Here is a 13,767-nt window from a genome sequence, read left to right on the forward strand (position 1 = left end):
CAGTCCCAAAGGCTCCTGTGACTTTGCCTCACAGATGTGTCTGTCTCAGCTGCTGGCATGCGCGTCCAGAGAGTGGCCTCTGTCTTGGCTATAGAAGGACCATTGTGTACTTCTGGCTAGCGACAGAATGAGAACAGGAGAGGTTTCAGAGCAGCTGCTGAGAGAGCAGCTGTGTGGTGCACTGGGTCTTCCTCACTGGGACTCCCAGGCTCCAAAGAGGCGTTCATCGAGAGAGAGCCAGAGCACAGGCAGACTGTGGGATGAGCAGCTGGGAGGTGGGGCTGAGTGTCTCAGTGAATATCGTCATTTTCCTTCATTTTACAAGACTGCTATGATTTAAGTCCTGAGTACTGGCAAGGTCTGAAAGCCAATTCTCAAGGAATGCAGGGCTTATAAACACGGGATATGTTGACTGAGCCACAGAAAAAGAAGCTTCTCATAGATAAAGGTGCCTTTTCAGAATTATCTTTCAATTGGGAAACGCAGATTCTACAAGGAACATTGTACTAAGACTACGAAGACTTAGTTTCTGAGACATCCCCAGGGGTCAAATATGGACCCTGAGGAGATCTCTCAGCCCTGCTCCTCCCAGATAGACCCTTGCAGCTGAGGTAAGGGAAGGGTGACTTACAATGAGATTTATACTCACTGTGTGGACTCTGGATCAGCACAGCAGTTGGGAACTTTGTGGAAATGCTGATTCCTGGGCCTTTGCTAGACCTTGTAAATGAAAACCTCAGGGACTGGTTCATGAAGGGTCCATGGAATTCTCTGGGCACGAGAGCTATAAAAGATACAATCTGCCTTCCAGGTTATACAGAAGTGGCCCAGGAATACACTGTACACAGTAGGGATCTTCTCTCCATTCAGCTTGGATGTTCTGGTGTGTGTCATTCTTGGCATTTAGAAAACAGTTACTTAAACTTCTGGTGTTCTGCCTGTCGGGGAGTCCCCCCGCCCCGCCCCCCACTGGTAGTTTCTTTGTTGCCATAACAACTAAGTCTCTTGGTCACAGCAGCATCTCATTCCAGGAACCAGCTTCAAGATGACTCTGGAAATTTTAAATCATGCTATAGGTTCACTCTAGACTCTCAAAGCTTCCGTCTGGAGTTGACACATTACTGGACCAATGTTACATTGGCAGAGCAAATTGCACGGCCAAGGCACTCTGTAGGGCGGTTGTGAACTTGAAGCTCTTCACCCCTACAGAGTGCCTGTAGTATTAGTGCACAGCTCTGCTCACCAGGAGCGCAGAGGGCCACACACCACCCAGGATTCCAGCCAGCAGGGCTGCTCTCCCATGGTCCAGTGCTTTCAGGAGATGGAACAGAGTAAGACGTACTTACTATTCGATTCTGAGGTTAGCCTTGGCCGTGCAATTTGCTCTTTGTGTCGCCTGACCTTTGGATCTAAGCCATCCATTCCCAGATCATCTTTGACCAATCTTTTAACTAAGAACACCCTGATACTAATATCCACGCAGAGTATACACGGCAGGCATCACACGGGTGGGAAGCAGCTATCTGCTCGTAGGAAACCCTGTAGCTCCCTCGTAGTCCCCTAGCCCCATCTCCCAGGCAACTCTCTCCAGACTTTCCACAGCCTTAAATTATTCTTGCACACTCATTCAGTTGGTATTCACCAGCCAGGCACTGGAACACCTCAGTCCTGGTGGATGGTATTAGAAATCCAAACCCAGAAGCGGGTCCTACTGGGCATACTATCTGATGGGATTTCCCCTTTAAGTTATCGAAGCTCTCAAGGATTCAACTTGGTAGATGCTGTCTTTATTGCCTGCTTATTTACACACAGTCGGTATTTCCTAATAAGCCAGAAGTTTTTGCTGCTTGACCCAGGAGGGACAAGAGGCCCTCCCAGAAGGGACTTGGTCTCCTGTGGTGTTAAACGCCACCTGGAGTAGCTGACAATAGAGTAGGCGCCTGTCCACCACCTCAGGCCTTTCCTTTTTGGTTATCCCCCAGCCTCACCCTTCTAGGCAGCTCAAGGACCCACAAACTGGTTCCTTCTGGAAGTGCAGTGAGAAGCACCTGCTGCTTGTTTTAACTTAGACCTTGGCTGGCAGAGCCTCTTTTGCAGGTTCCATGATTTGAAAATGAGGGGCAGACTTCCCTTCCTCTTGCCTGTCAAGTCACCAAAGGACTTACAGTAGAGGCAGAGGGATGACTAAATCTCCCCAAACGCCCTCTGCACCAGTCATTCTATACAAGTGTTCGAAGCCGGTACTTGGCCTTCTACTTTCTATGCCGCATTCTTGCCAGATTCAGAGTGGGTAGATCAGGATACCATCTGGCACCATCACTAACTCTCAGCTCCAAGAGTACCGCTAGGGACCAACCACAGTGACAGTGAGGGGGGGGGGGGTCCTGGGTAGGTCTGGAGCACTGTGGCCAAGGGCTCACCACATCCTTTTGTGGTAACATCTCCAACAAAATGCACTTTGGGTTACATTTTTATAACCTGCTGGCTTCTAAATTACAGCTATGCTGAATAAAGAGTACAGTAAACATGTGATTAGTTATTTCCTTCTGCTGAGTGTAAAATGAACTTGGTTCCCTGGGCCAAGGCTTTGAAACATTGTGCTTCTAGTTAAAAAAAAAAAAAAAAAAAGGAAAAGTATTGTCATTCAAAGCCAAAGCAAAGGTTCATAGCCTTCCTGAATAACCATAATCTAGTGCCATGAGGAAGCGGGAAAGGAAAGATTAAATTGAGAAAACATACCAAGAGCAGCTTGCTTGCCTGCCCAGCCTGTCACATGCTTCGGGTGGACGAAGAATGGAAAAACAGTATGGCGGCAGTCACGGTTCCTGGCTGTGATAGTAAATGACTATTCCAGGAGGATCCGAAATGCCCTGTACATGGACAAGCAACATGGAAACGGCATAGATGGGCTGGCACAGCCCAGGTACATAGAGTTCCTGGTCACGACATAGCTCCACCCAACCTTGCAAAAACATCTGTGTAGAGTAATTGGTGAGGAATTCTCAGGGTAGACCTAACTTGCACTGACAAAATACCTGGGATGCTTGTAGATCTAAGGCACCAGATTCCAAGGGGGAGCGCCAGAATGTACGCTTCCTACTGGCACCCTGAGGAAACCCTTACCTGCTCTGTGAATGGAAAGCTTACACACAAAGATCACTCTACATGTAGCAAGCAGATCTCCTAGGAAAGAGCCACCAGGATTTAAAAAAGGGCTGTGGGGAAAAACAGCAGTTTTCTCTCCATCTCCCATGCCCGCATAGTAGTTTCAGTATTACAAAGCCAGGGATAAGACCTCTCAGAGCACTGACATCTGACAGGAAAGGGCTCAATGCATTTTTGTATTTGGGAACTTGTGTCAGCCATGTGTTCCAGATAGATTTCTCCAGAAGCAAACTACCTCACCATGGTGAGAGGTTTACCACGTGTCCTGACAGTGGTTGGGCACGTTGTCACTGTCACTTTCTTGATATCAGGGTCTCAAAGTTCCCACTGTGCTTGACCTGTTGTCTTAGGGTAAATTCCAGCCTTCGGCCGCTCCATTTCCAGGGTAAAGGTTTCTAGGAAATTGGCATCGCCTAAAGGTTTGGTTTCCTCCTACCGGATCAGAAGCAGTTGTCTGCTTCCTTGGGCTGTCCTTGCCTAGGGACGTGACACACGCTTCCTTTCGGAGTTCCTTCGCAAAGTTGTGCCTCCGTAAACCACACACAGCTTTACCAATGGGAGTACTCGGGCTTATGTATACAGTGTGTGGAGATCCCAAGATAAAAAGCATTCAAGGTGCCCAATATTATGAGAACAAACATAGCCTGGGCCAGCACACTACTCAGAGGTTAGGTACACAGTGTGTAAGACTTTACTCAAAGATAAAATGAGCACTTGTTTTTATCAGAGCACAAGGGCTCGTTTCATTTTTCTCGTTCATTTACAATATTTTTTTAAGCTTTTTTTTTTTTTGGTTAGTGCTGGGGATTGAACTCAGGGCCCTGTGTGTGTTAGGTAAACACTACCAGAAGACTCCATCTGGGTCCACATTTACAGTATTAATGCCTTTTCCTTTTCAGAAAAACAAAATTCCCAGGATCATAAACCTCCTGAGGAATAGCTCTTTGCTCAAAAGGCATTTGGAGCCATTAGGGAGAAACAAAGTCCAGAACCACTTCCCTTCACAGACACCCCGCCCCCAGCCCCAATTAATTTATTTTACCCGTTTCTGGTCCCTGGGATTTTGGCTTTAATAATTTCCTGAGCCAAAATTTATCCTGAAACCCAGAGCTCGCCGATCTGATCTGTCTGGGGAGGGAGAGAGCAGTTTGGGAGTTCCAGTCTCTGTAACCTCATTTTATCAACCTCACAGATGAGGGCAGATTTCTGTCTCAGAAGTTCCAGGCCTCCTGCAGAGAGTGTTCAGGTGGCCCAGGCCAACCTGAATTTATCCCCACAACTTCTCTCATGACTCCTCCAACAGTTTCTCTAGAAGACACAAAACTTTCAAAAAGTCTGTCTGTCTTGCTTTCCTCTTTCAGTCCGACATAGGTAGTCGCATCCCCAAACGAGTTCAGAACCAGCTAACATTCAACTCTGGGGGCGTCCTCAAGGTTACCTGCCTAGTCATGGTGTATAAGGTTTTAAGTTTCAGTATTGTGACATGCAGCCTGGGGTGTGGAACCTGTGTCACAGACTCAAGCACCCTCAGAAGACTATCCCTCTTGGAACCTGAAACCAATAGACCATGCTCTGGTTCTCAGAGCCCAAACCATCCATCAGAGTTTGTGGTCCCTGCCTTCAGTCATCTGAGCTGGGCAGACAGCTGTCAGTCATGAAGCAGGGGCGAGCGACAGAGCTTAATGAAATTTTATTTTGAAAATATGGCAAGAGTCTAAGGCACTTCAAACATTTAAATACATATACAGGGCCAAAAGTAAACGTGGCATATGAGAGAAATACACAGAGAACTATACTCTGCCCCCACAGACGCAAATCTGGAACCCAGTCCTCTAACCTAATTTAAATCTTTATCGCCAGATAGAGACACAGTTGGGCAGTTGCTTAAAATGTAACATTACATGTAGCTCTTTATGACTGTTCTGTGTAATATAAAAGTTGAAAATACTGTTGTCAATTTCATATAGAAGTCTTTTATATAAAAAGCCATAATAATACATCCACCTCGATAAACCAACTGGAAATATTTCTTGTTGTAGGTTTATACATATGGTTTGAGAGTCCCATCTTCTATTTTTAAGCGGGGGAAATCATCAGCCTGGGGGGGGGGCAAGTTGCTGAAGATCAAAGTCCTCTCCCTCAAGGTTCCTTCTTTTAAAAGACAAAAGAGAAGCGAACAGAAGCACCCTGGAACGGAATACTGGAAGGGCTTCCCAAAGGCTCCACATTTAGTAAATTAAAAGTACTTGTGGAAAAGTTCAAAACTACAATGTCATAGAGAATTGTGACATTTGATACATGGTAGAAACGCCTGCCATTTCCTACCACTGCAAATAACGGAGCCAGTTCAGCAACTGCGGAGCTGGGCCTGAGCCCCACCAGAGCAGAGGGCTAGAGGGGCGGCCTGCACCTAGCTTGGCCATTTCCGAACAGCCTGGATGTCCCTGCAGAAGCATCAGCCTTCAGCCGCCCCTCCTTCACTCTTCCATTTGCTGGTCTGCTTGTCATGGTCCATATACATTCAGTATCTGTCACCCCAACAGGAGTAACTAGCAGCTTCGTGGTGGCCACGTTTACATGATCAGTCAAAAGAACCTCGGTGAGTGGGACCAGGAGATGTCTTTCTTCCAAGCCTCGGGGTGCTCTAGAGACCAGGAAAGGGGGCGGGGGGGGGGGGGAATAGAGAGGTTAATGAGTGACTTCAGGCAGATGTGTTTCCCCAGACATTGGTTCATCACAGCTGACAACCATCTGTGTGTCGGAGCCAGGAGATCTCTTCCTGAGAATGTGGGACAGATGTCCACCCTCTGCAGGCATGGCTCTAAAGCCAGCCAGGCTAAGCAGGGATTGTCCAGCTGTCCTAGGACATCAGCCTCCCACTCAGAGTGGATTCTGAGATGATCATCAGCCTGCTGACAGCGTTAGGGACAGTGTCAGGAACACAGTGACATGTAGCTGTGAGCTCAACCTGTGCTGTCCCCCAAGGATGACTGAGACCCAGCCTTTCCTGGCACAGGGTAGAAATGATAAAGACAAGCTTGGGGCTAAAAAATCCCATATTCAGAATCAACCTAAGACCCATGTGGAAGGGGTGGATTCCATCCTGTCAATGCCAAGTGCCTGCTACTGACCGGAGACTGGGCTTTCGAGAAGTTGAGGTGGGCGTACAGAAGAACAGCAATGTCCTTGTGTCCAGCTTCCAGGGCGATGGAGAGAGCGGTGCTGCCGTCCTAAAGAAGAAATGAAAACAACAGGCCAGGCTGAGTCTCTGAGTCTCCATCAGCCGGAAGGGAGCAAGTTGATGAAGTTCCCCAGTCTAGCCGTGTTCAGGCAGCGTTTCTAGATCGTACCTGCTGGCTCCTGAGTGTGGAGGTGAGCGAGGCTAGTTTCTGCTCTTAAGAAGCCAAGGAGAACCAGTCATTCTTGCTTTTGCCTATCAGCACTGGCACGGGGATGGTTACACCAGGGTCCTTAAAGCTGAAGGCTGCCCACAGAGAGCCCCTATCCAACTGCCCCACACGCCAGAGGTAGTAAGAATGGGAGAGGCAGAAACCGTAGTCTCTTTTCTTATAATCACAAATGGGCCAGGTAAGAAATAAGGTGTGCAAGGACTGCTCTAGTCAGTTGCAAACACTTCAGCCTTCCTCTGAACGAGGAAGCTGTGGTCTGTAGCACCTCTGCTGAACACTGGAGGTCATATCCACATGTAAGCACTCCACCCTGGAGGTCTGCCTGCAAACGTGCACCTTCTGGAAATACCAGGCAGAGGCATTGCATATGGGAAACTTTTGGGGGGAGGGTAAGTGTTTGATTTGTATTAAATTGCGGAGTCTGAAATGGATATGAAGCAATTAAGACAAAGGCCAGCACTGCTTATTTCCTGTCTGGTTTTGGAGTTAAGGACTCTCCTTTGGTCACGGCGACAGGAAATGATTCCCATGTGGGTTGAATATTAGCATCCTGCCCTCCCACACTGCAGATCCAGAGAGCAGTTTCTCCTCTGGAGGTCAGGTGAATGTCCTACTTGTGTATGAATAAGGAAATGGGCAATAAGCTGGGTAGCCAGGATTTCTGTTAAGTCCCTGTCACACTACAAGCGCATCGTACAAAGTGACAAATTTTCAGAGAGAAAACAATTGAGCAAAACCTGTTGAGAGTCTTATTGAGGTGCCATGCCACCTGGCAGGAACTTGACATCGACCAAAGTGAAGTTCCTCTCCCAGCCTTTGAGCGGGAACTCCTGTGTCAGCCATAACCCCCTCCACCTAGGGTGGTGGAGTGCTCAGACAAAGGTGAAGCCCATTGTTCTTCAAGGACCTGCAGTTTCCTGAGAAACACTAGCTACCTGTGGAACAACAGAACTGGTTCTGCTGAGAAGCTTCCAGCCTTTGGGGAAGGATTTTCCTCTGCCTCTATATTGGGAGTTCTTCATTAAACTTTGAGACCTTGAACAGCAATGTTGTCTTGGTCTCCGTCTGTTTTGCTGCCTTCCCATACACCCCAAGCTTTCCTTCCAGGTAACTTGTTTGATGTAACTGCGGGCAGTTACAAAAACCTTAAAACACATGCAACAGAGACTGTAGTGGGGTGGGGTAAGCTGTGAACCCATGCTCTCTGAAGAAGTGAATGGAATTGCGTTGTCCCTGGAGGCGGGAGGGGGTTGCCCTTCTACCCAGTGTCACCTCCCCTGCCTTGCTTGTTGGCGTGAGCCCAGGGGGGATCTGAAATGTATGGCAAAGGAGGCTATTTCCCCTCTAACTTTATAGTGTTTTGAAAGGAAGGTTGCTCTAGCTTGAACCAGTGTTTGGCAGAGATAAACTTTCAAGATGAGAACCGGCCTGGTCCGACCTCCATGGCCCGGCATTGTTTCCACAGCTCAAGTGCCAGTCCTGTGTTTTCAGCCCACAAGCCATGCCTTGGAATGTTCTCCTGCAAGGTTTATCTTGGAGTGGGACAGACTGGGAGGGAGTTCAGTGAGGTCAGTTTGGTGACGATGGGGACAGAGCAAGCAGAAGTGGAAGAATGTACTCAGAATGGCCAAAGAACTCGTGGGCTTCCTGGCTTGTGTGTCACAGACTAGTCACACGGATGGACCATTCATTGTTGATCACCATGACATCTAAGTATTCTAATGATTAAGTGTTCCACCCAAGGGAGAAAACCCAAGCTTCTCCTGAGGGACTGCTCATATACTGCCTCCATGAGTTTGATTTTGTAGGGCCAATCTGCTCACCCCCATTAGGAGCGCTGGGCCTCACCTTCTTCCTTTCACGAACTTGAGGGTGTGGTCAGGTCTATTTACTTTTGCTTTTGGCTAACCCAGTATGAGACTATACATGGGAAGCTCTACTGAGCTGGGCTATAAAGGGAAGAGGCCTGGATGCCAACACCAGTCCACAAGGAGCAGGCAAGAGGGGCCACACCGGCTTGTGGCTGGAGGCCCAGTGGCACTCACATTGTCCTCCAGGTGGCCATTGCAGCCTGGCTGGGCCAGCAGCAGCTTCACGATTTCCACATGCCCGTGTTCACTGGCGCACATCAGGGCAGTGGAGCCCTCGTCGTCCTGGATATTCACGTCAGCCCCGCAGGCCAGCAGGCCCTTCACCATGTCTATCCGCCCATGACTGACGGCCAGCATGAGGGCTGTCTGTCCTGCCTATGAGAGGGATGATGGTTAGAGTCAGAAGTGCAGGAGAAGGCTGGGGGTGGGGTAGAGTAGATGTCACACGAAGGCACTAGAGCTATGAGCTGAGGAAGGGCACACAGGAAGGAGGTAGCTTTTCACCAGAACTCTGAGGACATCTCAGTAAAGCAAGGTAGATAGTTCCAAAGAGGTTTAAGGTAAAATTGTGAACAAATTTAGGCTTAGAGCTCTGGCATGAAGCCAAGACAGCAGGACAGCTGGAGTCAGTAGGCAGGGAGTATATGGTGAGGACCCTGTACGGGTAGGGATCCTTGTATGCAACCATGTTTAGTTTCCCTGCAAGCTTCGCAAGAGGCCAGGCAAAGTAGGGAGAGATTTGCAACATGGGACTGTGCCCATGTGTCACCAGTGTGCCACCAGCAAAATGCCCCATCAACATGAGACACTGGCCAGGGTACTGATGGTCAGTGCGGTAAACAAGGCACTAACCTGACTGGCCTTGGCATTCACGTCTCCACAGCTGAAGAGTTCTTCTACAACCTGCATGTCCTTCTCCGCCTCCACGGCGGCGAGGGCTGCCAGCATGATCGGCGTGTACCCTGCCTTGTTCTGGTGGTCTACATTACACACGTCTACAAGAAAGAAATCTCTTTAGGGAGAACCGTCCAGAACCACTTTAGTGTTCACCTGAGGTGTGATGTTTACAAGAGCCCCATGAGAAAAGTGCTCTGAAAACGACCAGAAAGGAAACGAATGTTTTAAAGCCCTATCTCAACCGGCTGGCAGCAGCAGACATGACAGTGAGTTACCACAGGGCTCCGTGCTTGTGATTGGGTGATTATGGTGTGATACCCTGGCGGTGTGGGAGGAGGTTCTTTTCCGTGTACTTGTTCTGAAGAATAAGTGCTAATGAGGGATCTAGACAGGCACATGTTCAGAGGCTCAATCACACGGCTTCCAACCCTACGGCTTGATCAATATTAATGCTACAAGTCCTCTAAGAAACTGCCAAGGACCACCAGACCGCATGGGCTAGATCTCTTCTGTTCCTTAATTCTCAAGAAGTTTCCAGGGCTTTAATATCATGCAGGATGAAGAATAATGGAAAGTAGCTTCTAGCCGAGTAAACACCAGGTTAAACCCTTCAGATGAGACAAGACAAAGACTTGGCTGGGATCCCCCTCTATTACATAATGGGATGTACAGAAGGACTTATGTATAAGAAGCCAAGGCCGTGTGGTGGCAAAGTGGGTACACACATATCAAGGTCCTCAGGATCTGAGCTCCTCAGTCCTTCAATGCTGAAGCACCCAGAGTTACATTTGAATAGAGCCAAAAGTTTACTCAAAATAGTAAGCAATAAAACAAAGTAAATGAAAGGATTCACTAAGACTTTCTAACAGTGGAATCAAGTCAGCTTGTCAAGAGATGCAGTCTAGGGTTCTTAGGACAGAGAAGACACCATCACAAGAACAATTCTGAAGTCTTATTCTGAGTGTCCTTGGGTATACATGTCCCTCGTTTAACAGTATCCCTAGCTGTTTATAGTCTGGAGGGAAGGAGGCCTGTAACTGCTTCCCGTCATCAGATGGAAGTAGTCATTTCCTAACATGGGCACTGAAAGACTACGCTGGCCCGGGAGGCAGCTGGGTGGCAGAGTGCTTGTCCAGCACGCAAAAGGCTCTAGCTCCAACACCCACACCCTCAAGAAAAGGGAATTCAGCAACTGAGAATAGTAACAAGTGATATGTATGCTTGGATTATTTTTTTTTCTGTGCCAACAACTCCAACATGGAGTGATGCATATCAGGCCACTGGGTCAAGAGACAGTAAAGGAAACTAGACAGTTTCATCATATAAATCAGGTGTTGACCTTATGTTCTCACTAGAGTGAATTCCTGTGAATTCTGTGCTAGCTGCATGTCAAAAACACTGTTTTGATGATGAAAGTGATTTGGGGGCTACTCCACCTGAGCATACTGCTGAAGGCTCCCTTCCTCAAGGGGCCCCTTCTGACCTGCTCTCTCGCCTCATGGATGACGTGAGCCACCATTGTATTCTGGGATGGCATGTTCCCACTACTGTCATTAACAAAGTTCAGCAGTAACGGGAGACACTGCCTCTCATTTCTGTGATTCTTCAGGAGACGTGTAGTTTGGGCAGGGATGGCGATGACTCTACTGTGGTTTTACTAGCCTCTGTCCTAACTCCTCACTTCTGTACAGCCACATAGTGGCATACAGTGGCTGCAGAGACAAAAGCTGTGACTCTGGGCCTGTGAGCAATGCTCTGCCTCCCAAACAACCCAGCCAAGCCTGTGTGATTCATCAAGGAACAAGTGTGAGTCACGGCTATTAGCAGGGGTACACACCTCATTTGAAGACAGCTGACCTGCAGGGAGAATATCTTCACAAAGTCCCTTCAAAATAGATCTGGATTCTGTTTCTTTATTGCCCAGGCTTGGTGAACCTCAAGCCTCCCAACATTGACTCAAGAACAACATTCTTGCCATGTCATGTGGAAAAGCAAGGAAAAGACTTGAGGATGGCCAAAGAACTAAGGTATGGGTCACCTAGCTTTATGAAGACAAGTCACCACCTGAGTGCTCTTAGGGGGACAACAGGGCCCTCTGTACCTGCATCCAGAAGCAGCTTGACGATCTGGAAGTTGGAGTGGGACACACTGTAGTGGAGGGCGGTGTTCCCATTGCCGTCCGCCATGTTGATGATGTACCGGAGCACGTCCGTGGAGACAGCCTCAAACGCGGCGATGTAGTCGCCCACCATGGCCGGCACAGCGGACTTCTGACTGGACACGCGGAACCACTCATGCTGGAGGGTGTTCAGACAGATCCTCTGCCAAAACACCAACTTGCTGTTAGTTCTATTAATAGCTCTCTCTTGAGTGCAACTGAAAGCCCGAGAAACCAGGCCTTTTATAGTCAAAGTGTGTACTCTCAGCATCTGCTCTTAAAAGTGGGTGCAACCCAGGCCTCAAGAGCAGCTTTAAACAACAAACTTGAACTCCTCTCCTGGTTTGAAATCCTATCTCTATTGTCACCACTAAGAAAGAGGTCACAACAACATGTAAGTGGTTTTAGAGCCAGATCCCAGAGATTAAATTCCAGACTTTACTACTTATGAAGGCATGACCCTGAGGCTCTTCCTTATTCTGCATCAAGGTCTTAAAACAAAACCAAACCAACCCAAACCACCACCACCACCAAAACCCCTCATTTTTATAGTATCTATAATGAAGGTAACACTTAGGGCTATCTCTACTTTTGAGCCGTCTGTGTCTACTGAACTAACAGGTCTCTCCAGTGATTGTTCATTGGAATTAGAGAGAAATCAGCACACCAGCAACTGTGTTGCTTCCTGACCCAGACTGATTCACTCAAGCTCTTCTACCCCACCAGGCTGAGAGATGAGGCTGGCCTAGGCTACTGCACAGTAAGTTTCCAGGCCAACGTGACCTACAGTGTGAGGTGCTGTCTCACAGAGCAAACTGGCACCACGTAAGTCTAGCACTAGTAGTTTGACATGGTGGCTGCTTAGTAGAAACTTAGAATATTTTCATATATTTATTATTTGTTTATTGGGTGTGGGCAAGGGCATGCAGGTTACAAGCACATGTGGGGATCAGAGGACAACTTGAAGGTGTTGGTTGTTTCCTGCCACAAAATGGGTCCTGGGGGGGAGGGGGTCAAACTCAGGTTGTCAGGTTGACAGCAGACATCTTTACCCACTTCACTGAGCCATCTTGTAGGCCCTGGAGACACATCTCTCAAGGCCTCAGATACTAGGGCTGGGTTTGGCTTGTGAGGTTTCACAGCACATGTCCCTGTATACTCGTTTGTGTTCAAGCCTGTGACAGCCACAGCCAGCTTTTAACAGCCCGGGCCAGGCCGGCCCATGGTATTCCAGCTATATTTCTGGGATTAGATAACTCCTGAGGTCTTATTTGGTTTTTAGAGCTCCCTGGTCTCAAGAGCCTTGTAAGCCACCCGAGCAGCAGCCACGGACTCAGATGATTCAGTCTCAAATGAGCTAAACCTGCTGACACACAAAGACTCAGATCCAGGTTATTATCAAATCACTGCGAGAAGCCATGTTTTCACAATGCCCAGAAGATGGATGGAGCGACCAATCACAGGCCTGGCCAGGTCAGGCAGCTGCAGATCCAACTGTCAGCACAGGAGTGAATCAGCCAGCAGCACACAGGATTAGTCGCCGCCCCAACAGTACCTGCATGCCCTGTGCCATGCTATTCCTGACCAGTTAGACAACCACAACCGCCACACTACCTGCTACTGAATTTACCCAGCTGTGAAATGACAGTGCAGTTATTTTTCTGTTTAAAAATAGTGGCCGTCAGCATTCCACCCCAGAACCCCATATATACTTTCCTAACCAGAAAGGAATGCTGACCTCAGCCTAGATAAGTTTCTTCTAAAAACTACGCCTAACTTTTTAAGAAGTTCAGGGATGACCTCTTGGGGTCAGGAGGTTCTGTAGATAGAAGCAGAACATGGAGAGAGAGGGAGATTGCCTGCAATTAGCCTTCTCTTTCTTTCTGCCAAGTATGTGCCTCCCAGATGGCTCCACCACAAGAAAAGTACAGGGTGGGTAAAGGAGTGGACGCCCGGCCTCAGGGAGACGGCATGTTCCCCGAGCTGGGTGCTTTGAGCTCACGCAGTCGGCTATGCTGGACATGAGCGGCTCAGGCAGAAGCACGCACACCAGCTCAGGGCAGGCTACCATGGTCCTGACCATGCTGCACCGGGTTGATGCTGCAAAGCCTGGCCACTGTTCCGATCACGCAGACTTACCATATCTTTGCTGGCCAACGCTTTGGGGTCATTTATGTTATATTTCAATAAGCTGCAGGCAGACAGCATCTTTTCACTTAATTCATACCTAAAGGGGAAGGAAAAAAAGAATCCCACAAAACTCAGG

General features: G+C 48.4%; 1 protein-coding gene across 6 annotated transcripts in view; it reads right to left on the reverse strand.

Moving 5' to 3' along the window:
- Window positions 1-4,839: 4,839 nt before the first annotated feature.
- Window positions 4,840-13,767, reverse strand: part of Kank1 (KN motif and ankyrin repeat domains 1) — a 187,440-nt gene continuing 178,512 nt past the window's right edge. For 5 of the 6 annotated variants that reach the window (XM_052187924.1, XM_052187956.1, XM_052187935.1 and 2 more), the window contains 6 exons: window positions 13,641-13,728; window positions 11,445-11,664; window positions 9,299-9,441; window positions 8,621-8,821; window positions 6,297-6,395; window positions 4,840-5,809 (listed from right to left, as the gene is read on the reverse strand). In XM_052187924.1, the coding sequence (XP_052043884.1) occupies window positions 5,747-5,809; window positions 6,297-6,395; window positions 8,621-8,821; window positions 9,299-9,441; window positions 11,445-11,664; window positions 13,641-13,728 (814 nt within the window). In that variant the 3' untranslated portion in view covers window positions 4,840-5,746. Of the gene's footprint in view, window positions 5,810-6,292; window positions 6,396-8,620; window positions 8,822-9,298; window positions 9,442-11,444; window positions 11,665-13,640; window positions 13,729-13,767 lie in introns of all 6 variants that reach the window. The other variant, XM_052187964.1, reaches the window with a different exon arrangement.

The sequence above is a fragment of the Apodemus sylvaticus genome, chromosome 1 (assembly GCF_947179515.1).
Source record: "Apodemus sylvaticus chromosome 1, mApoSyl1.1, whole genome shotgun sequence".
NCBI classification, from domain to species: Eukaryota; Metazoa; Chordata; class Mammalia; order Rodentia; family Muridae; genus Apodemus; species Apodemus sylvaticus.